At 34.1% G+C, this 25,202-nt stretch overlaps 1 protein-coding gene across 1 annotated transcript in view; it reads right to left on the bottom strand.

Annotated features, from left to right (window-relative positions):
• DPYD (dihydropyrimidine dehydrogenase) overlaps positions 1-25,202 on the bottom strand; it is a 799,420-nt gene that overhangs the window by 311,382 nt on the left and 462,836 nt on the right. Inside the window, exon 14 of the mRNA XM_069478264.1 lies at positions 21,693-21,857. Within this exon, the coding sequence (XP_069334365.1) occupies positions 21,693-21,857 (165 nt within the window). The remainder of the gene's footprint in view (positions 1-21,692; positions 21,858-25,202) is intronic.

The following is a 25,202-nucleotide window of genomic DNA, read 5'->3' on the forward strand; positions in this document are numbered from 1 at the left end:
AAAATTCTAAAGCATTTAGAAAATTTTAGAAGGATACAAATGAAATAAAAATATCAGCTTGGAAAATTTAAGAGCTTAAAGTAGTAAAACAGTGAGCATTTTTTAGAAGTGGTCATTAGACATAAATTTAGATTTAAGGGGTATTTCTAATTGCAACACAAATTTTATATAATCCTCATAGCTGTACAGAGGAAATGTTAAACATTTATCTCAAGCTATTAACCAGTGTAACATGATATATATTCTGGTAAATCTGAGTTAATGAAGAATTACTTGTTTTTTTCCTGAATAGGACAATACAACTGTACTGTATGTATGAGTGGAAATGATATGCTTCGTAACTCATCTTATTTTGCATAATTTGATTTTATATTTTACCTTATCAACTTGTATGCTTCTTAAATGTAAATCAATAATGCATTTGTAAATAGATTTTTACTTAAGAAATAAATTTAGCATACATCTATGCTAAATTTTCTTTTCTTCTTTTTTTTTGTTCGGTCAGGAGATATTGTGACAGGCATAAAGGTTTTTGTTAATGTCGTTGCAGAAAGGAATTTCAGAACACACATAACAGAGAGACAGTGGCAAGTTTATTGAAGGAAAGTGGACAGGCTTAGGAAAGGCTTGTGCAGAAGTGAAAGTATGCTCTCAAGAAAGGGAGCAGGAAGGCTTAAAAAGAGCAACTGCACCTAACCCCAAGAGTTGTTTTCATTTGATTAAGTCAAAGAAGGCTGGGTGGTCACTGTTCATCCTGTTCTTACTCATATATAATGGGGGGAAGGTCACTTTGTACCTGTGCAACGCTGGGAAATTAATGGCTCTTTTCTTCTCCTCAGGTCGGTTTGTTCAAGGGCTGTTTGTTCTAGTCAGTTGACTAACTTTTCCATTCCCTCCTTCCTTGCTCATACCTAAAACTGACTACCTACTCCAACAATATGATTAGGTAGATGTTAGATATAACTGTGTTGTCTATTGGAGAGATTATAAACTTTGAAGTTCAATTCTTGGCTTTGCCACTTTCTAGTACTTTTATCTTGGGGAAGTTACTTTCTCATTTTTAGGATTAGTTTCCACATTTGTCAAGTAAGGATAATATTACCTCCTGTCTAAAATTGTGCTGAGCATCAGTGGTAAAGCATGTCTGTTACTCCACATAGCAACTGGTACAATAATGGGTAGTAACTACTAATGAATTTGGTCATTAATTATGATTCCCTGACTAATAGGTATTGGCAATATATAATTCTAAAAAATGTGCATTCAAAATTTAATGCTATTCTCTTGATGTGTTTTCTTTGGTGGGGGTGAAGGGGAGGTTACCAATAACCAAAAACATATTGAGGAAAAGAAGCGTGATATGTTTAATAAATGTGGACAAACTGAACACTAGTTGCACAACTTTGGGACCAATATCTCTAACCCTTAGATTTTTCTTAGTAAACAAACAGACTGAACCAGGTGATTCTTGATAATTAATGATTCAAAGATTTTCTGGCATCCAGTGACTCTACGATTAACAATTCAGTTATGTTTATTGACAATGCTAAATAATGGCAACTCACATTTTTTCTACTATCATAAGATTTCCCTATCACAGTGATGACTGGGAGTAAATCTTAATATAAATCAGAAAATCACAGGACACGTATAGAAATTCCTTCGTTAGAACTATGAAAATGGAATAATGCCCTTGGAGAATTCTAGTGTGGCCTGATATATCCTATGTAATCAGTCACTGAAAGACTCTGACAGATTTTGTCATAGGTTTCTCAGACTCAGCCAACAAGGTCTAGAGGATATAAATTTTTAAATAAGAATAATAATTTTTAAAAAGTATTTCGACAGTTGCCTTTAAAAAAAAAACTTTAATGACATGTGTCCTTTATTTAAATGACTGATCTTTTAGATTATTGAAAATTTTAAGAAATGTTCCTTTCCACATGAAATGTAATAAATGTTATCATGTATATGAAAGAGAAGCAGTTGAACTGTGCTAGGCATGGGGTTTGGTGCTGGGAATACCAAGAGACTGCTGTCTGGTAGGGAACAGCAGCCTATATACACATAATTACAGGATAGGTTGATACATACATTAATAAAAGTATGATTATCTTTCCCAGAACATCTGGTCCTTCTCATCAAAATTCTAGATCTATATACTCTTTTGTATCTATCTATATACTAGGCTGTAAATCAAAAATGCCTATATGTGAACCAATCCTTTTGAGAATTTAGAAAAAGTGGAGCCTGGGGTTTAGAGAGTAAAAAGACAGAAAAATAACAAAGAGCAGGACAGGCTTAGGAGATTCTGCCAGACGATCTTGGGGGAAACAATATAAACAGCGCCTTAGAACTGACTTGTAGGACCATTAACTTTTTTTCCCTAAGAAATATTTATTGAGCTCCTCCTATGTATGTACTGTTCTAGGAGGTCAAAATTCAGGGGTAAATGAGAAGAAAAAAAAAAAATAGATCCCTACCCTTATGAAACATACTCTAGAGAAGAGTAAGTACCATGAGAAAAGAGAACCTATTTGTCTAGTTCAATAATATGTTCTAAAATAGTGTCTGCTTCTTAGTGTATGTTCCATAAATATTGGTAGAATAAATTGAAAAATAAAGGAATAATTTATGTAGCAATGGTACGATTAAGGCACTAAAACCTAGCAATGTGAATGAGAGTGACTGTGTCTGGGATCGGGGCCTGCTTTAAAAATGATGGCCAATGAAGGCCACTGGGAGATGGTACCATGTGAATGGATAACTTCTGCCTCAGTGTTTCCCTTCTTTCTTTATGAGTTACAATTATGTGACTGTTAAAGTATTTAATATTGTTCCGCAGATCTCAGACATCGGGGAAATTTTTTTTTCTCTTTGATTTGTCCATTTGGGTCATTTCTGTTACTCTATCTTCAACTTCACTGATTCTTTCCTCTGCTGTGTCCAGTCTCCCATAAGCCTATACAATGAAGCCTTCATTTCATTTAGTACTCTTCATTTCTTTTATTTCTATTTGCATCTTTTTAATATTTTACAATCCTCTGACAAAAATTCCACAACTTTTCACGAAAGTTTTTCCATCTTTTCTACTAGCTCTTTTTTTCACATTTATCATGTGGATTTTAAGTCTCTGATAATTCCAATTCTATCTCTGAATATGCTTCTGTGGACAACTATTAAGAAAACTCTGTTGATCCTGGGTCACATTTTTTTTCTCATTCTTTGTAATTTTTTATTGTATGCCAGACAGTTTGTGTGAAAGAACAGTAGAGATTTAAAGAAATAATAATTGCCACCCAGAAAAGGGTGCACCACTTCTATCAGGCTGCTAATGTAGGAGACTGAGTTGATCCAATTGATAGTTAAGCTTGTTGGGCACAGACCAAATTTGCAGGTGGCAGATGCAGGCCAGGAGGACAGCTCCTAGGGGTGGGGGAGGGAATGCAGAAAAACACAAGTAACAACCACAAAAAGCAGGAACCTGAGGTTTTGAGGCATGCACAACTGTGGAGCTGCAACTTCGTTATAAGAACACCTGTCAACCATGTATATCAATCATCTGGTAACATCCCACCCCTCTCATAAACCCTCTCCAGACAAGGCCAATGAAATGAAACCACCTGGGAGTCCTCAATGTCTTTCGTGGAGGCTGACCCATTCCTCTCTGGAACGTACTCTCGCTTTGTTTAGCTCCCTTCTTTTCTGCAATAAAAGCTGTTTGTGTAGAATTGCTTCTTGTCTGTGATCACTCCGTCACACCAGCCCTGCTTGTGAATTTTCCAAGCAAAGAGCCAAAGAACCCAGACAACAGTCCACCAACAGGCTGGACAGGACAAGCTGAGTCTGAGCTGTGTGTGGTTTTAACTAGATTCAGTACTCTACTGACTTCAAATGTTTTGAAAGTTGGAGCAGAACTTTCCCTTCAGCAGAACGTGGGACTTGAGCTCTGGTCTCTTTATTATTAGTCCAGCTACCAACTTTTCAAACCAAGGAATATCTCTTGCTGCCTTATAGCCCAGCTGTTAGCTTCTTGGGCTGTTGGGGAGTTATCTTTGCTCTCTAGTCCCACCCTGATGATTCAAGATGTCTTTCTGCTGATCTTTCCTTCCTCTACCCTTCCAAAGAGCCACTTCAGTACATCTGTTGAAGACCTAGGATGCTTTGGAAGGATTTCTTTCAGGGGTCTTTGTCTGCCCCAGTCTTCAGCAGGCCTCCTCCTTTTAACTGAGGAGGTCCTGCTTGCCTTAGGGAGAATTTCTCAGCTGAGCTGCCTTGGCTCCACTTTTGGTGGGCAATTCAGTGAATTCCCATACGAAAAAGTTGGTTGATGCATGCACAGATGGTCTGTGCCTGGGCTCCTTGGAGTTCTCATACATCTCACCACTGCAAACACATCCATTAAAAGTTCTTTTTCTATGGTGATTTCCTTCTCCTTTCACCATTCCTCCAGGAAGCAAAGCAGTCACTCTCCTTGTCACTTTCTGGAATTTAGTTCATTTAAGATTTATTAGCATTCTCAGATCCCAGATAGGTTTTTTAAAAACCTGATTGTGCAGCTTATCTGATTTGTTCTGGTTGTTAGGGTGGGAGTAGTAATCTCTTTTGATTTTCTATATCCTAATCAGAAGCAGAAGACTTGCTTGAATTTCAAAGTCATGATCTAACCATATGGTATCTATCCTGGTTATGGTTTGAGTTTCAGTTGGGAGAGCCTTGGAAAATTTTAAGCCAGGGAAGAGGCAACAACTCTGAGTCATAAAACATGCCATAAAACCCTGTAGTTGAACAGTATGTATAAAAATTATGAAATGTATTGAGTATAATTATATAGTTTGGGTAACAATAATAATTATTGTTAGATGGTGCCATATGTCACTGGTCATGTTGATTTCTATGCTGTTTCCAGTAATTCATTTAAAAACTTACTGTACACATAGCTTTTTCCAGCTTGTAATTGTGCTCATTTCCTATATTAAGACACCCTCCCTACACTTTGTAACCAAGAGCCATAACTAAATTTACAAGTTAAACCAAATCAAGCGCAAAACAGTCACTGATCATTTTAATACTGGCAGTTTTAAAGGACACATTATGAAAAAATTAAAATGCAAAAAGCAGCACAAAGTTAAATTAAATTATTTATTATGGAGAGATTAGTCAATCTAGTTACTTCCCTAAATTTTGCATGAATAAAATATTACAGAAAATTTCCTTTTGGGTGATCAGTATATAGATCAGAAACTCCCCAAAGAAGCTATATTAATAAAGTTAACTCATTCCTTATTAATGCTCTAGGCATTTTAACAACATGCAAAGTGAAATATCCACCTCAAAAATGACTTTAATGATAAGTTATTTCTTTGCTTCATGTACACAATGGGTAATGAGTTCAGGAAAAAAATCTCAAAGGGAGAAAAAAATAACCAACTGTGAAATTCACAAATACTTTCCTTGGATTGGGTACAAATGCTATTCAGGCTAATACCAGGGCTGCATAAATTCTTTCTATCCTATTTACAATCCTGTCTTGATTAGTTAGGAGCTCATTTTCCAGTTTGTGAATTATCTAGGTCTTTCTTTGATTCTTGTCTTCCCTCTGGCTGATTACCTTTCCCATTTCTCTGCTCATTAGCACCTCCAGGAGGAAAAGAAAATCCAGGTGAGAAGAAAAAGTGACTCATACTTGGACAATCCTAAATACTCTGATGCTTGGCTTTACGAAATAATCATTTTTCTATTGCAAGTGTGTATATGTGCACACTTTTTTGTTTTTGGAGGATGTACACCTTCTTAGTAGAAGAGTGGGGCTGTGTAGTCAAATGTTCTGTTATCAATTTGAAATCCTACCATTTACAGTTTGAGAATTATCTTTAGGAAATTACTTACCTCATGAAGGATATCAGATTCTTATTAAGTGAGGATGACTTTCATACCTTTTTTGTGAGGTTACTATGAGATCAGCTCAGAGACATGCGAATTTGTATACTGTAAGTGGGTATACAAAATCAAGAAATTATTATATTTTCAATTTGTAAAACTCCTCTGTCAATTCTTGTTTATTCCAATTTCCTTAAGAATCAGGGCTTGCTTTGAGAGAGGGTTCATTGTAAAATAGTATCTGTTTTTGCTTTTTCTTCCTTTCTCCTTTTTAAAAATTTTCCGTTTGCTCTTTAACATGGTTATGAAATGCACATTGGTAAAGAGGTTGAGGAGATTGGCAAAAGTATGCTTGTATCTTTACAGATGAATTTCATTCACTGATTTTTCTCTATCTGTTATTAAAATGGCTAACTACCAGTTGTCAGTATTAGTATATATTCTTACCAAAATGGTCCTCATTCTAATATGTATTTTCATAACTTTTGTTTCTTAAAATGAAGACATATCCCACAGAATACAATTTTCAGTAAGTTAGAGGTTCATTATGCATGTTTAACAGTTCTGCTAAAGTATACTTCATTTGTCATATTTTAAGAATGTTTGGTTTGCCTGGTGATTAAACAAGTAATCCAATGTCTCCTTTGACCAGTTTTAGATGGTTTACAATTAATTGGATATTAAATATTTGTGGGTCACACAGATAGCCTTAAATTCTACTAAAATCAACTATCTAACCATAAATAATAAGGAAAGCAGTTCTTAAAATATAGTATAGAAGCTTTATATATATATATATATTTTTTTTTTTTAATTTATTTCAGGATATTATGGGGGTACAAACAGTTACATGTTAAGTATTTATTTTGAAAAACTATCTTAAAGAACAAAGACCATGCTTTCAAATAAATGTCTTAGAAGACCTAAGGGGTACTGTGAAATTAGTTATTTGTGAAACATAAACCTCTGAAGAGTATTCCCTGTAGGGTACAATGTAAAATAATAAAATACCTATTGGCAAAAAAGGAGGCTGGTATGGTGTGTGTGGAGGGGGAAGGTTGTTGTTATCAACAAACCAAAAAAAAAAAAAAAAAGGTAAAATGAGATAAGTAGTTTGTAATATAGTTAATGCAACACATATAATTGCAGGTTATTATGATAAATAACAGCCTCTATATTGCCTCCTACATTTTAAACTTCTCATAAAACAGTGGTGCATTTTTCTAAGATTGATTTAAAATTAACAGATTGAATGAACTCTTCAATTAAAAAAAGATAATTTTAGGGACTTGGGAAAAGTAGGAACAAAATAATTGTTACAGGTTTCACATTATCCTTTCTCTTTCCTGGTTTCCCCAACCCTTTAAGAGAAAAACACATTAGAGTTGAGTTCTCAACACTGATTGGTATGAAATATCACCAAATTAATATTAAGTAAGTGAGCCAACTAAACAAACCTCCTCAGCTGTTTGAGTATGGACTTATTTTCATTTTTTGACATAGGCTCAGTATGTGGCAAACCTACAGTTTATAAATTGTTTCCAGTGCCTTGCTCATAATCGAGTTTAAACCAAGAAAGAGTCTAAATTCAATGCATCATTGCTATCTCTAGGTTGTCTTTCATATGGTTCAATCTGTTTGTTAGATGCTATACTTCCAATTAGGAGAGACAATATTCTTAACCTAAAAGTCAGCTTGATAAATTACAAAATGAGGAGGAATTTGAGAAAGAGTATTTTGTAGTCAGTTAATACTTGTATAATGACTCTTTTAAAAGGTTTGATGGATTTTCTCAAGGTTTTTCTTTTACTGAATGACATGAACCACCAAGAATTTAATCTCTCACAAAGCCAAAGCTTAAAAATCCAACCAACATTTCTTTCATTTCTTAATACAGTATAAGGTCATTTTTAACTTCATGTTAATTCCCATGACTCAGTATCAAAGTGAGAATGATCAAAATGCTAGAGGGTAATAACTGACTGGTGGCCTGGAGAGTGGGGCAGGGATTGAAGAGCTGGGTAGCAAGGTTTTCATCATTCAACATAGCAGCATGAATTGCTATATGAAATATATTATAATATAATAAATTGCACATATTTAAAGTGTATAATTTTGATATTTGATATACTTTGAGACCATCATCACAATGAAGATATAAAGACATCTATTTTGCTGAAAAGTTTTCATGTGACTTTTTTATAACCCCTCCCTCCCACTCATGAGGCAACCGTTAATCTACTTTGTCACTATAGATTAGTTCACATTTTCTAGAGTATTATAATGGCATCATAACATCATAACACATGTACTCTTGGGTTTTTTGTTCTTTGGTTTTTGGTTTTTTTTTTTTGTGGTCTGTCTTCTTTCACTCAGCATAATTATTTTGAGCTTGGTCAATTTTGTTGTATGTATAATAGTTCATTCTTTTTATTGCTGGGTAGTATTTCATTATATGTATACAGCACAGTTTGTTTAACCATTCAACTGTTGATGAAAATTTAAGTTGATCCCAGTATTTATTATTACAAATAAAGTTTCTGTGGTAGGTCTACTTGTATCTGTTTAAGGTATCTCCATATTGCTTTCCACAGGGGTTGCACTAGTTTGCAGTCCCACCAGCAGTGTATGAGTGTTCCTGTCTCTCTGCATCCATGCCAACATTTCTTGCTATGGGACTTTTTGATAAAGGCCATTCTCACTGAAGTTAAGTGATATCTCAAATGTGGTATATGTATACCATGGAGTACTACTCAGCTATAAGAAACAATGGTGATATAGCACCTCTTGTATTTTCCTGGAAAGAGTTGGAACCCATTCTACTAAGTGAAGTATCCCAAGAATGGAAAAATAAGCACATGTACTCACCATCAAATTGGTTTCACTGATTATCACCTAAGAGCACATTTAGGAATAACATTGATCTGGTGTTGGGCAGATGTGGGTGGGGGAGAGGATGGGTGTATACATACATAACGAGTGTGATGAGCACTGTCTAGGGGATGGACACATTTGAAGCTCTGACTGGGGGGAGGGGGTGGCAAGGGCAATATACGTAACCTAAACTTTTGTACCCCCACAATATACTGAAATAAGAAAAAAAAAAGAAAAAAAAAGATTCTGTGAACATAAGTACAAGTGTTTGTATGGATACATATCTTGTTTTCTCTTGGGTAAATATCTAAAAGTAGAATATCTGAGTCATATGGTAGGCATACATTTAACTTCTGAGAAACAGCCAAACTAATTTCAAAAGTAGTTTTAGCACTAACACTGTATGAGAGTGCCTGTAGCTCCATATTCTTGCTAATGTTCAGTATAATCAGCCTTTCAAACTTTTGGTATGCTAAAAAAGGTATATAGTGGTATATCATTGTGGTTTTAATATGCATTTCTCTAATAGCTAATGAAGTTGAAAACACTTTCATGTGTGTATTTACCAATCATAATCTTCTTTGGTTTTTAAGTATTCAAATCTTTTGCTTAGGGTGGGGAATGCTATTTACTTTCTTATCACTGGGTTTTGAAAGTTCCTTATTTCAGATATTTTGGATATAAGTCCTTTATCAGCTATATGATTTACCAACATTTACTCTCTGAGTGTGGTTCGTATTTTCATTATTCTTAATAATGAGTTTGAAGAGCAAATGTTTTTAACTAGGATGAAAACACACTTACCAGTTTTTTTCCTTCAAAGATGGGAATTTTTGGTATGAATGTAGGAAATCGTTGCCATTAAGGTCACAGGGATTTCCTCCTATGTTTTCTTCAAGAATATTTACAGTTTTAGGTTTTTCACTTAGTTCTATGAATATTTTAAATTAACTTTCATATATTGTGTGAGATATGAATCAAGGTTTACTTTTTGTTGTATATAAACATACGATATTTCTAGCATCATTTGTTGAAAAGACTATATTTTGTCCACTGAATTGCCTTTTTGCACCTTTGTCAAAAATCAGCTGTTCATACAACTAATGTGTGGGTTGTTTGCAGGACTTCTGCTGCATTAATCTAGTTGTCTATCTTTATGCCACTACTACACTACCTGATTACTGTAATTTTAAATTGTCTTGAAATCAGAAAATTTTAGACTTCCACCTTTGTTCTTTATGAGTTGTTTTGTAAGTTTTTTTTGTACTTCCATGTGATTTAAAGAATCAGATTGTTAAATTCTACAAAAAAAGTTTGCTATTAATAACACTGATTGATATTTCACTTTACTCATAGGTAAATATGGGGAGACATGGCATCTTAGCAATAATGATTCCTCTGATCTATGAACACAGTATATCCCTACATTTATTGAGGTCGTATTTAATTTCTCTTAGCAATGCATTGTATTTTCAGTGTTCCTGTCTTTCACATCTTTTGTCAGATTTATCTTTAGGTACTTGATGTTTTGCTGCTATTGTAAATGGTATATTTATTTCAACTTCCAATTGTTTATTGCCTGCATATAAAAATTCAATTAATTTTTATGTTATTGTTATATCCTGCAACTTTGCTAAAGTCACTTAACGTATTATTTTGGCAGGGCCAATTCAGGGATGAGGTGAGTTAGGTATTTATTTGAGGTACAAAAATTAAGGGGGTGGCAAAAATTCCAATAATGAAGATAAACAGTATTTAAATGTAACATTTTTGAAAATAAAATCTGAAAACAACAACCTGTGAGCTAATTGCTTGTTTCTGTAAGTCAATTTTTTTGATACATTCAATAAGATTATTTACATAGACAGTCATGTCACCTATGAGTAAAGAAAGTTTTACTCCCTCCTTTGCAATCTGGATGTCTTTTATTTCTTTTTCTTTTCATTGAATAGGACAAAACGTGTGGCACAATGTGGAAGAGAAATTGGTGAAAGCAGGTATTCTTATCTTATTTCACTTAGGAGAAAACATTCAGTCTTTCATTATTAAGTATGATATTACTTGCAGACTTTTTTTGTGGATGCCCTTCATCAAGTTGAGGAATTTCCCCTCTGTTTGCTGCAATTTTTTCCTTTTTAAATTAGAAACAGATTTTTTTTATTTCTTCAAATGTTTATTTTTCTATTAGGTTTATTGAGATGATCATATAGTTTTTGTGATTATAATTATTTAGCTTATATTTTATATAAATTACATTATTTTCAAATGGTAAGCCTATCTGGAATTCCCAGGATATACCTCACTTGGTCATGCTGGATTATCTTTTTTAATATATTGTTATTGATTTTAGATTATATTGAATTAGATTTGTTAAAATTTGTTCAGAACTTTTGCATCCATGCTCACGAGGGCCAACGCTTTCTTCTTTTGTACTGTCTTTGTCTAGTTGTGGTAAGAGTGCTTTGGCCCCATAGCATTTGTTGGGAAGTATTTTCTCTGTTTTACTTTCTGGAAGAGTATATATAGGACTGACATTATTCTTTCCTAAATGGTTTGTGAAATCCAGTCATGAAGCCATCTGGGCCAGAAGTTTTCTTCATAAAACACTTTGAACTGAAATTCAGTTTCTTTAATGTTACCTATTGCTTCATGAGTAAGCTTTTATAGTTTGTGTCCAACTTCAAGAAATTTGTCTGGTTCATCTAAGTTAACAAATTCATTTATATAAAGTTGTTCATAATATTATGTTATTTTCCTTGTACTAGCTGTTGAATTTGCAGTAGTGTTATCTCTCTCATTCTGTATATTGATAATTTGTGTTTCTTTTCATTTTTTTCTCTGATAAATCTGGCTAAAGTTTTCTTAATTTTACTGGTTTTCTCAAGAAACCAGTTTACCATTATTTATTTTTCTCTATCACTTTTCTGTTTGCTATTTCACTGATTTTTCCCTACTGAACTTTATTATATCATTTATTTTATTTACTTTGGGTTTAATTTGCTTTTTTTTAGTTTTTAAAGGTAGAATTTGAGGTCATTAATTTGAAACTTTTCTTCATTCTGATGCATGCATTTGGTGCTATAAATTAATTTTCACTCAGTTCGCAATATTTTCTAATTTTTCCTATTATTTCTTTGATCCAAGGGCTTTTAGAAGTATATTTTTTACATACTTGGATATTTTCCAAATGTATTCCTGTTGTTGATTACTAATTTAATTCTGTTGTGGTCAAAGTGTATTCTTTGTATGATCTGAATTGTTTTAAAATTATTGAGACTTCCTTTATGGCCCAGGTTATGGCTTATCTTACTAAATGGTCTCTATGTATTTGAAAAGATGTGTATTCTGTTGCCATTGAATGGCATGTTCTATAAATGCCAATTAGAAAAGTTGATTAATACTGTTTTTTCAAATCTTTGATAGCCTCACTCTGTTGTTTTATTAATTATTGACAGGAAGCTATGGAAATCTCCAACTATAATTGTGGGTTCCTCCATTGCTCCTTAAGTTCTTTCCAGTTTTGCTTCATGTATCTTGAAGCTCTACTATTAAGTGCATAAACATTTAGGATTGTCATCACCTCTGGAACAACTGACCCTTTATCATAAAATGATCTTTTTTTGTCCCAATGAATTGTTGAATGGCTATGTTTAACTTTATCACCTTACTACATGGTTTCTATAATATGTGTCTCATCTCTTCCTTTTATGTTTTTCCTCTTTTTCCCTGTTCTTTTGGTTTTTTTTTTGTTTTGTTTTAGACAGAATCTCGCTTTGTTGCCCGGGCTAGAGTGAGTGCCGTGGCGTCAGCCTAGCTCACAGCAACCTCAAACTCCTGAGCTCAAGCGATCCTACTGCCTCAGCCTCCCGAGTAGCTGGGACTACAGGCAGGCGCCACCGTGCCTGGCTAATTTTTTCTATATATATTTTAGTTGGCCAGATAATTTCTTTCTATTTTTAGTAGAGACGGGGTCTCACTCTTGCTCAGGCTGGTCTTGAACTCCTGACCTTGAGCGATCCACTCGCCTCAGCCTCCCAGAGTGCTAGGATTACAGGCGTGAGCCACCGCGCCCGGCCTTCCCCATTCTTTTGGATTGAGTACATCCTATGATTCCATTTTATATCTGTCATTGGCTTTTTAGCTATAACTGCTTGTTGCATTATTTTAATGGTTGTTTTAGACTGTATAGTACCTTTAAGATACTCTTAGAGCAGCTTTAAGTTATCACAGTCTGCCTTCAAGTAATATAAAACACATAAGGTGTTAGAGGTCTACAGTAGTATACTTTCATTTCTTCCCTTACAACTTTTGCATTATTGTTGTCATACATTTTACCTTACATATGTTATAACTCCCACACTATCTTGTATTTTTGTTTAAACAACAATATATATTGCTAAATATATGTTCTTAAATAATAAGAAAAATATATCCATCCATGTAATTACAAATTCTGGTGCCCTACATTCTTTGTATAGATCCATATTTTGACCCAACATCATCTTCTTTATGTGTGAAACATGTTAACATTTTCTGTAGTGTAGGTCTCCTTTTATTTTGTTTGAAAAATTATTTCTTTCACCTATAATATTAAAATATATGTTGTTGGATTTTGATATCTAGGTTAACAGTTGTCCTTTTTTTTTTTTTCTTTCAGTACTTTAAAGATGTTGCTCCACTGTCTGGTAGCTTGCATTGTTTCTGACAACAAATCACAGTAGTAACTTAGATTTGTTTCTCTATATGGAACATGTCCCTTTTTCTCTGACTGCTTTTATGATAGTCTCTTTATCACTGGTTTAATTAATTTGCTAATTCTGTACTACCTTACTATAGTTTTCTTCATGTTTCTTATGGTTGGAGTTTGTTAAATTTCTTGGAGTTTTTTGGTGGGGTAGGTGGGGGAAAAGGTTTGTAGTTTTAAGAAAAACTAGAAAAAAAGTATTGGCTATTTTTTTCTTTCTTTCTTTCTTTCTTTCTTTTTTTTTTTTTTCCTTTTTTGAGACAGGGTCTCTTTTTGTCACCAAGGCTAGAATGCCATGGTGTCATCATAACTCAGCCTAGAACTCCTGGGCTCAAAGGATCCTCCTGCCTCAGCCTCCCAAGTAACTAGAACTACAAGTGTGCACCACCATGCCAGATAGTTTTGCATTTTTTGTAAAGATACAGTCTCATAATTTGTAACAAGTTCTGATTTGGAATCTAGGTTTGGACTAGGGTTGTTTCATATAGTCCCTTTACAATATTATTACTGTTCATCAAAGCTATAGAGGTATGGGGTTATCAGCTATTACCTCGTTGATTTATTCTACAGGAAATATTGGAAAGATGATGCTATTGCTTTATGTTGTTCAACTGTGTAAAAGTATAAAGGTACAAGTATTTCTATTAAAGTTGCCTTTCTATCAAAAAAAAAAAAAATAAGATATAGTCTCGCTGTATTGCACAGGCTGTTTTCGAACTCCTGGCCTCAAGTGATCCTCATGTTTTGGCCTCTGAAAGTGCTATGTTTACAGGCATAAGCCACTGTGCCCAGTCTGTTATTTCTTCAAATATTTTTTCTGTATCTCCCCAACCTCCTTTGGGAACTCCTATTAAATATGTTAGGCCACTTGCAGTTGTCCTCAGCTCACTGATGGTATGTTTACTTCTCTTTCTCTTTCTCTCTCTCTCTCTCTCACTCTCTCTCTCTCCCTGTTTCATTTTGGATAGTTTTTATTTCTATGTCTTTTTTTTTTTTTTTTTTGAGACAGAGTCTCACTCTATTACCCGGGCTAGAGTGAGTGCTGTGGCATCAGCCTAGCTCACAGCAAACTCAAACTCCTGGGCTCAAGCGATCCTCCTGCCTCAGCCTCCCAGAGTACTAGCATTACAGGCATGAACCACCTCGTCCAGCCTATTGCTATGTTTTTACGTTTACTAATGATTTCTTCAGCAATGCCCAATATGCTGTTCATAGCTTCCAGTGCATTTTTCATTTCATTCATTGTAGTTTTCATTTCTGCCAGTTTTATTTAGATATTTTATTTATCTTTCATGTCTTACCTTTTTGAATACATGGAGCATAATTATCATAACGGTTTTAATGTATTTGTCTGCTAATTCTAATATCTTGTCAGTTCTAGGATTTTTTTTTGGGGGGGTAGTTTTAATGGATTGATTTTCCTCCTATTATGGGTTATATTTTTCTGTGTCTTTACATGCTAGGTAATTTTTGATTGAATGCCAGATATTGTGAATTTTACCTTGTTTGGTAATAGGTATTTTTGTATTATTATAAATATTCTTGAGCTTTGTTCTGGGTTGTAGTTAAGTTCCTTGGAAACATGCTGATACTTTCAGTTCTTGCCTTTAAAGTTTTCTGGGCATGACCAAAGCAGTGCTAAGCCTAGGGGTAATTATTCCTAATACTTAATTCAAACTTTTATTTGTACCCTACCCAGTGTTTGTGATCATGGGGTTTTAGAATCTGGCTAGAGGAAATAGTCACTATTCCCAGATCTATGTAGGAACCAAGCACTGCTACATACTCAAGAGGGATCCCCTGCAGATCTCTGGAGCTCTCTCTGCATGCAGCCTTCTGCTTTTGGGTACTCTATCTTGTAAATACCTTGTCTCACTGGACTCTTAGTTCTGTTTCTTCAACTCAGAGCCTGGGGCAGTATCAGCTCATCTCCTTTGTTTTCCATCTGTCAATGACCATTGTTCTTTATTGCCTGATATTTAAGGTCTTAAAAACTGTAGTTTCATATATTTCATAAGTTTTTTGTTGTTATTGTTTCAGATGAGAAGCTCAATCCGGTCCCCATTTCCATTTAGGCTGGAACTAAGTTTTCTTTTAAAGAACTAGAAATATCCTATCTCAAGAAAATACTTGGCTACATGGTGCCATAAACCACTCACAGAACTATGACTTATAGTATGCATTATGATTTATTTTTGCTACCCTTGTTTTGTGAAATTAAATACATTTTCATTTTTTCTTTCCTTCTATGCTAAGAAAAATAAAAAGCTTTTATTACTTAGGTGTTGTTTTAATGGGAAGATATGAAGTCAAATAAATGAATGAATGGTATTGAAGCAGGGAAGTACAATGAATAAAATATTAGACAAGAAGTCCAAAGACCTTACATGGTATATGACATATAATGAACTCAAATTCAGAAGAATCACTAAAAAGTATATTTAGTGAATTAGTCTTTAATTTTTTTAGCTGCTAACTATTTCTGAAATAATGTCTTTTATATAAATCACTAGTTCACAGAGTTTTTGAAAATCAACTGTGCCATATACTTCACAAGCTATAAACATGATTTTACCTTTGACTTGTCAAATCTCCTTTATAGAACATATGAAAAAATTTTATTTAAAGTAGCGATAAAAACCAGAGGCATAAAGGTATTTTATGCAATATAATTTATGGTAGTGAGTAACTGTAGTGTGTCAAAAAATTATACACAATATTTCACTTAATCTTTACAACAACCTCTGAGGGTAGGTACTATTGTCACACAAATGAGAAGTTGAGGCTGAGTGTGTCAATAAATAGCAAGTCGGGGGAGATGCTGAGATTCAAATCTGTTCTGACACTAAGCCCTCTGTCTTTAGCTCCTAGTCTATACCAAGTCTCGGAAAGAAAAAACAGAGATTCGTGAGAATAGGTGGGTATGCACTGTTTTATTCCTACCCATCCTTACATTTTAAATTTCCATTACAATTATGATGTATTTTGTTTTTTTGTAAACTAGATGGATCTTTTAATAAGTCAACAAAGTAATATCACTAGATGATCGGAGCTAAGATTTATCCTGGATTTTGGCAAAGAAGAGAGGATGGGAAGTAAGTATCTACGGTCTCCAGAATGCATGAGCAATATTAGAAAATCACTACTTAAGCCCTAGTGTAAAAAAAGGGAACTGTTTCCTGGAGACATACTAGCTTTCCCTTCAATAGCTGCTACAGCAGTTTCCTAATTTATTCAAAATACATCCGCATGGGAATGTGTAGAAATCAATAGAAACGGGGACTTGACAAGCTCAAAAAATTCCAGAGGGAGCAAAGGAGGAGTCTCTTCAGTACAGGGATTCTCACATTTCTGTTTGTGAGCATCCTCTTTGGGATTTGAGGAGAGAAAAACTAAGGTGATATTTGTACTTTATAAGTTCTATAATAAGGAACAAAAGTAGCTATCTTATACTGATCATTGCTGGCCTGACAACAGATATATTATGGTTTCATCTGTTACTAAATTTTATTTTTCTAAACAAATTGCATGAATAACAAAAATCCACCTATTTCTAAGGGGTGGAACTAATTATAAATATTTCAAAGAAGAGGAAGCCCACTTTTGCTAAGGCAGCCTTCATGGAGACTGTAAGAAGATTGTACAGGGGCTATGGGATAATGAACATCCACTGAATAAGCAATGAATATCCTCTTCACTTTTGGGATGCCTAGATACCTAGATCTGACTCAATCTCTTGACTTCCCCATTTTTGAATACAGAATTTAAGATGAGGCCATGTCACAGCTCAAACGCAAGTCCAAATTGAATCTCACTGACACTGTTTCCTACATGGACAGCTGCATCCATCCCTGAAAAGTAATAAGAGCTGGGGTATAAAATATCCTGAGCAGGGACTAAGAACAAAATAATGATTGGCTGATAATAGAACTTCTTTATTTTGTCAAATAATCAGCATTTGTTTTCTTTTGTGAAAGTCTGCATTTGAGAGTATCCATTTGAGTAGGTGGGTAAGGAAGGATTGGAATAACATACATTCTTAATTTCTCAGGTTACTTAGGGCCAAATAGAATACCTCTTCATGGTGTAATGAAAAGATTCCAGTCCTAATGCCTTCACTTACTAGTTGTATGATCCAGGACAGTTAATGCAATGTCTCTAAATGTCAGTTTCCTCATTTGCAAAATGGGAAAAATCTCTGCTTCACAGATACATAAAGCCCTTAGAGCACAGTGCCTGGAACATACAAAATGTTCTTAGTAAACCGTTCTGATATATGAGTTTTATAAATACTTAATGATGCGTGTCAAGATCCATAAATAATGCTGGTTGTGTATACAGTAGAATTAATTGATGAACTTTATATAAAATGTACATACACATACACATTTACATATACACCCATATACTTACATACATACACACATATAAATATATATTTATTGTACTCACAGCAGATGATTGAAAATGATAAGCCCTACCCATAAACACCATTTTTTAAAGTCTCTCAGAGGATTCTAATGTGCAACCAGAATTGAGAGCTACTGAACATAGGTTCTTAACCTAAGAAGGGTCTGTTTGCCCTTGATATAATGCAGAAATCCATGATCTGGGGTTGAGAAACATTTAGACCTTTATTTTTACTAACCTCCTACTGAAATTTAGCATTTTTTATCATGAATGCAATAAACCAACCTTAGTAGCATTATTGATACCTATAAGGTTGACCAATAGAAATCACAGAAAAGCATAGTAGAGTTGCTGCAGAAATCTCAAGTACTTAGGATCACTGCTACATCAAAATCACAATAGTTATTAGACCCACAACTAGATTATATTATCTAGTGCCTTAATAAAGATCAACATATATTACTATATCACATATATTTTAAAAATATTTTGAGAATTTTATTTTAATATAATGGGAATCCTTTGTAACTTTATGAATTTTGTTTTATGGATTCAAAAACATTACTCTAGAAAGAGGCTCCTAAACTTCACAAGTGCCTAAGGAGTCCATGGTACATACAAAAGGTTAAGAACTCTGTATTTACAGGCTATTGGCCAGTAAAGCACCTTTAAGAATGCTGATGAAGATCAAAATATTGATCTTAATGTGCACAAAGCTGATCTCTCAGTAATTGAGAAAGGGTTTTCGCAGAAATTAGGTATATTGTAATAGATGTATATTTACATATCAATTGTTCTTCCTTCATTAATTTCTCTAACAAAGCCGTCATTTCCTTTTCTGTCTTCATCAGTTGATTTCACTGCTGAAGTTCTACCTTTTTCCTGTGGCAACTCTTACTTTAGCTGCCACAGATGATAGAAAATGTCAGTCTGTGTTTGCCAATTCAGTGCATTCAGACAAATGCAGCATGCATTTTTTGGTAAAAAAATTTTCTCAAGCCTAAAATCCATGATTTATAAGGATTTTGCAGTGAAAATGAGAGTATTCACTTAAAATTGATTTCTGTTAGCCCTAATTATACAGTACATTTCGTAATAAGAATTGCAAAATCTCAGCTTAGGAACAAAAAACTCTTAGTAATAAATTGTCACTACAATGATCAATGTGCCAAATTTAATTCACAGATAAATAAAATGAAACCTTGAAAGGCAAGCACAAGTCTAGCATGAGTGTAGGCATTAGAATAACTGTGATAGTTAAGAGATGAGCCCTTACAATATATTTCAGAGGTCTTGCTGACTTTATAGTAAAGAAATTCATCAGCTCTCTCTCTGGTTCATGGTCAACTGGTACCTACGTTCTCTGGAAACAGAGAGAGTAGCTACTGATATCAGCTGACCTATATGCCCCCCAGAACAATTTCTTTTTCAGAAAAGTTGGCCCTTGTTTAGAAGCTTCAACAGTGGATTGAATTGTCCCAATCCCTGTCACTAAAGGTGGCAGTCATGCACTCGAGAATGATGTGAAAAAACTCCAGTGAGAGTGATAATTAAACTTGGAAAATGAAGGGTCACCTTCTTTCATTCAGCTTATTGGGCAAACCCATCAGAATAATTCCAAAACAGTGGGGGATTGTCTAATCTCAGCATGGCAATATCTAGGTGCATTCACATTATTTCTAAGGGTTCAAATGGGAATGCCACTTTAATTGTATTTAAAATGTTATCTTTGATATGGGGAGTAAAAATGTTAGAAATTAGTTCTAAGAATACAGAAAAAGAATAATGAGTATGATCTAAACGGGGAAAGAATTAGAAACAAGAAACGTATGCATTCTTTTCTGAGAAGAAAAAGCATTATAAGTGAAGAAAATTATTGCTAGGGAAGTTGAAAAGAACACTTAAATGTGTCTCTTCTTTCTACTTAACCGTGGAATCACAGAGCAAGGGTTTCATTTCAGTTTTCTTCTCCACTTACTGTCGTTTCTTGGTGGTCATTATTGTAACACCTTACTCCTGCCCAAGAGAGGGCAGAAAGTATCATGTGAACTTAAGCCATTGGTGGATATTTTCCAGAAAAAAAGATTTTTTTCAGACACATTGGCTTATCTGAATACTATTGAAACAATTTTGGGAAATTATATTGCATACTGTTCTTATGTTGCATTAAAACATATTATAATATTGAATATTTAAGGACAACACAGGCAGGTATACTAGAGAACACTATTATTGCACAGAAGCATAGATGATAAAAGTAAACATCAAGTTCACATACAATCTTCAATATATATTAGCTGTGTAACATTGGGCATGTTACTTAACCTCTGTGTGCCTCAGTTTTCTCATCTATGTAATGGAGAAAATAATAATACTTATAAGTTTGTTGAAAGGTCAAATGAGTTTAAAATATATAAAGCTTTTAGAACAGTGTCTACCATAAAGTGTGTGTTATGTAAATGCTCACACTATATTATTATTATATTGCATGTTTAGTACCTAGCATGAATTTAACATAGACCAAGCTAAAAAATATATTTCTTTTAATAGTTGACTATTTTTCTTGTCCTTGTTATTCTGAGAAAAACTTCCCCAAAGGTGTGAGTCCTTTAAAAAACAAATAGTTCAATATAATTGTTATATGGTATTAGTTGTATAATGTGAACACAAAGATAACTGAAACTTCAAGCTCAGAAAGTGAAAAACTCATAATGAGCAGAAGCTATAGATGATGGTTGGGTCTTGATAGTTCCTTTCAAATCTAAAAGGTTGTCTTGAAGAAGATAAATCATATTTTTCTATGTGATTATATTTTATTTCAAGTAAAGAGAGAATTTTTAAACAATTAGAACTATCTAAAACAGAAAAGAAACTTGATTGGCTAGGCAATAGTGTGTTATCTAAATTCCTTTGTAAGGTTTGGCTATTTATCAGTTTGTAGGCAAATATCCACCAATTTCATTAGATTTAAAAATATTTGTCACTAGACTACTTGAGTATTCTTTTTTGTCTTTGGAGAACATATGTATGTAGGTAGAAAAATCTTTTCCTCAACCTCCATTTACTACTAGCTGGTTGAAAGAAAGAATGAGAGAGAGAGAGACAGAGAGAGAGGGAGAGAAGGAGAATGAAGGAGGGGAGAGAGAAAGGAACGGAGAAGGGAAGGGGAGGCAGAATGAATGAATGACATTAAGGATGGTATTAAAGATTACCCTAATCAGACCATTGATGGGGAAATACTATCATTTATATTCAAGCCTGATTTTACTGCAATATTTGAGCATGGTTCTTTAAAAGGAAAAAAAAAAGGTTTTATAAAAGACAGTTGACTCATTTAGTGCAAAGATGTTAAAATTATTTCCCACTGAAAAAATATAAATAAACTACATAAGAAGATATTGTGCTTTTGCCTCAGGTTTATATTTAAAGTGATTTATAGTCTGCAATTCTTCCTAAGGTCATCACCTTCATAAATAGTAGCCACATACAGTGAAAAACAACTCAATAAAATGAGTATTTTATTTCCCTTCCTTCTGCTTATGTAGATACTTCTTCTATCTACATGGCATCCATTTATAACAAAGCCTCACATTGTGCGGATTTTTATGAGTTCTTGAGCTTTTCTTTCTTTTTTATCTTTCTATGCATCAGCAAAGCAACTGGCAGATTCTTTAATAAAATATATTATACACATTAATATTTATAAGCCTATGAATTGGATGTTTAAATAAACATTCACCAACTTATGCCAATTCTCTTGTTTTAGATGTTAAATCACACTTACATTGTCTGGAAAGTCAGCCTTTAGTTCAGTGACACTTTGACACCAATATGCTGCCGTTTTCTCACTGATGAGCTCAATATTCAGGAAGGAGCTTTGTCCAGGGCCATACATGGGGCCAGAGGTGGTCCCTCGAATGATTCTGGGTGAAACATTTGTCACAATGTCCTGATGAAAGAGTAAAGATATTGGGTCTCCTTTTGACAAAGAAAACCTATGATCTTTATTATATGCTTATTTCCATAAAACAATATTTTACCAAGTCCCTTCTCACATTTTTACAGAAGAATTTTTAATATACTTTGTAGTTGAACACAAACTTACTTCCAAATAAAAGGGTAAAACATTTGTTAGCTTTATCTAAACTACTTCCTGTAATTCTAGATTTAGCATAATGAAAAAATGTTTATATTAATTAACACTGGTTTGGGGCATACTCATTTTAATTTGTTTACACTTAAACAGTAAATAAAAACATGATAGGTAAAATATAAAAATATCATTTCAGTCTATTTAATCTAAGTATCTCTAATCATAGTTTAACTCCAATAAGAGTTAATGTTTGTAAAAAGTATATATATATATATATATATATATATTTTCCTAAAATGTAATTCAAATGTAAATCAGCCATGGAATACATATTAGTATTACCAGCTCATCAAACTTTAACACATATTCTAACAAACTAACTGGATCAAATTACCTATGGTATTGTAACTATATATTCATATTCAATGAGAAGAAAGTCATTTTTCCCAAGACTGAAATGAGTATATCAATAACTTCCTGATAACTATAAACAGTAAACAGTAAAATTAACTTGCTTGTTAAGTATAATTAACAATCCACAACTGCTTCTAAAGCTGTATTAACAAAGAAGAGTAACATTCTTCCATTACTTAAAACTAAAAAGAAACAAAGAAAAAAATGTTTCTTTTGCCAACTTCCAATTAAAATTAATTTTGAGTAAAGGTCATTTAGTTAAGGATTTATCAGAATTAGTCATTTAAGTACCCCTCCTCACCATCTTGTCACTTTTAGTAAGATAACATGAACCCCCATTAGTATATAGCAATTAAGGTCAATTTACATATTTTAATTAAGAACCACCCCATATAAAACAATTAGCGTAATAGGCATACTAACTGGATTTCATAACATTTGGACGTTTTTCCAACTAGATAGACAGGAAACCTTAATTAGCATTAATTAGTGCTGATCTGCATATGTTTGATAAGGCATACCCTTGCCACAAAAGATTATTTATTCCTGAATCTGCCAAATGCTACAGTTGCAGAGGATAAAAGGACTTTTCTTCACATTGCATGTTAATTTCTGGTAATTTACATTCACTTTTACATTCGAATTAGTATATTATAAAATAAATGGTATAAATGTTACAATAAGCCTCCTTAAATATGTACATTTTAACTTATAGGAATCATGCCAGTTAATTTTTTACTAATTAAGCCATTCCACTTCTATTGTAATTGTGTGGAACATCACCAGCTTGCTTTGATTTGCTATTGTGAAACCATGTTTCACAATCCTAATGGGTGAAATGACAAATAGAGTTACTCCAGGAAGCTCAAGTCTGGTGGGTCAAATTTCATCTTGGCAAATGCTTAAATGTGGGCTCTGCATTTCTACGAGTGGCTCTGTGGCTCTGTGTAGCTTACCTGGTAGGTAGTACTCTGGTGTTTTCATGGTCTGAGAAGATAATTCTAGAAATGTTTCACCCAAATGAGGCTAGTTTTCTTCTATGTTCCAATTTTCAAGAGTCATATCCTTTAAGCCTTGAGGTCCTCCTTTCCTCTGCTTTACCCCCAACTCTAAATGCTCTCCACCTAGATAAATCCAACTGAGGCACAAGTTGTTCTCTGTACAGGAGTACTTGGCCAGGGTGAAGAGTAGAGTCTCTGTTTAGTTCACCATGCATGTACCCTGGAACTGGGTAGTTCTGCAAATGATGTGACACCTGGTTTAAATGTCCATTTTGTAATTCATTGATCTGGCAGCAGCACTTTCCGCTTATTCAACGAAATTGATTCCTGTTAGCAGGGTCACTACTCCTTAAGCAATGCTAGTATGACTGAGGTATTAACTCTTGTTAGGAGTGTCCCATTCTTCAGATCTTAGCTTAGACTTCAGTTCCTTTGAGAAGCCTTTCTGTTCTCTCCAACTCCATTAAGTCTTAATAAGATGCTCTGACTCATGCCACTACGACAATAATTGCCTTCCTAATTGGCACTTTTACTGCCCTTTATTGTGATTATCTATATTCTTGACTGTACCTTCCACTAGAATGTAAGATTTGTTAAGGGAAGAACTATATCTGGTTTGCTATTACATATGCAGCTTCTAGCCTGGCCTTTAGTAGGTGCTCAAGTAATGTTTCTTGAATGAGTCTAGATTAAAACCCTAGGCAGTAGAATAGATCTTGTCTGGAAATATGGGAACCAAAGGCATTTATTGCTGGCCCCATTCTGTTGCTGAATAGTCTAGTGGATTTGGGCTTATGCTCAAATTTCAGGCACAGATACTATGCTTAGATCCTTTCCTACTAGTCCATTCCTATAGAACTGGGGTCTTTACTTGCTTCTTCTGATCCCTCAGGGACGCCTTCTTCTGTAGCTCAGTAGAGCTCCCTCTTCATCCCCCACCATGGCTAGATCCTGGTACCAGAGTGCTGTGATACAGACTGTCCACTGCTACACACCTCCCCATCCCAGTCTACCGTGGAGTCTCCATGATAGGAAGCATGCTTGAACTTCATCACACTGTAGTTTCTAAGACCTTCCTGACTGCTGGCCCTGAACTGCTGGGTATAGCTGATCTCTATGATCCAAATAGAGAGGACCCACTCAGATACAGTCCAACTCCTAGGTTTTTCTTTTTCATGTGGATGTAAATTCTTAACCTGATCCATAGACACGGAGGGTACTTCTTAGCTGATGAGACTATTAGAACCTTAACCAACTGTCGTTGCCTCTGATGTCTGTGTTGTTTGCTATGCTAAGACTACATCTTCATAAAATGTGTAGGAATTTTTTAATATTATAAAATAAAAAAGACACAGAAGTTTCTCCAATATTGAATAAGGAAAAACCTCATAATCTGGGAATTCTAAGCCATATGCTATTTACAATAAACCCTCCTAATAACAATTAGGCCAGCAACCCACAATAGCCAAAAAGAGTCAATAAGCTAAAAATATTTAATTGGAGAACAGTCAAGAAAATGCTTCTTTAGTAAAATGTTCCCCCTTAGTGATACCTCAAGACGTAAAATTTCAACCTTAAAGGATATTTTCTTTGTGTATTGTGAGTTAAGTTTCTTGTTAATGCTAGATTGTTTTATTCTTCTTTTCCATAATCCTGTGTTAAAGTGTAAATATAACATGGGAGGGTTGTCAATGATCTCCTTAACCACAATAATGTGCAGGAAGTACACACCATATCAAAGGGTTTTTTTAAACCCTCCTCCAGCTATGGAGGCAGAACATCAGCA

This window comes from Eulemur rufifrons, chromosome 8 (genome assembly GCF_041146395.1).
Source record: "Eulemur rufifrons isolate Redbay chromosome 8, OSU_ERuf_1, whole genome shotgun sequence".
In the NCBI taxonomy this organism is placed as follows: Eukaryota; Metazoa; Chordata; class Mammalia; order Primates; family Lemuridae; genus Eulemur; species Eulemur rufifrons.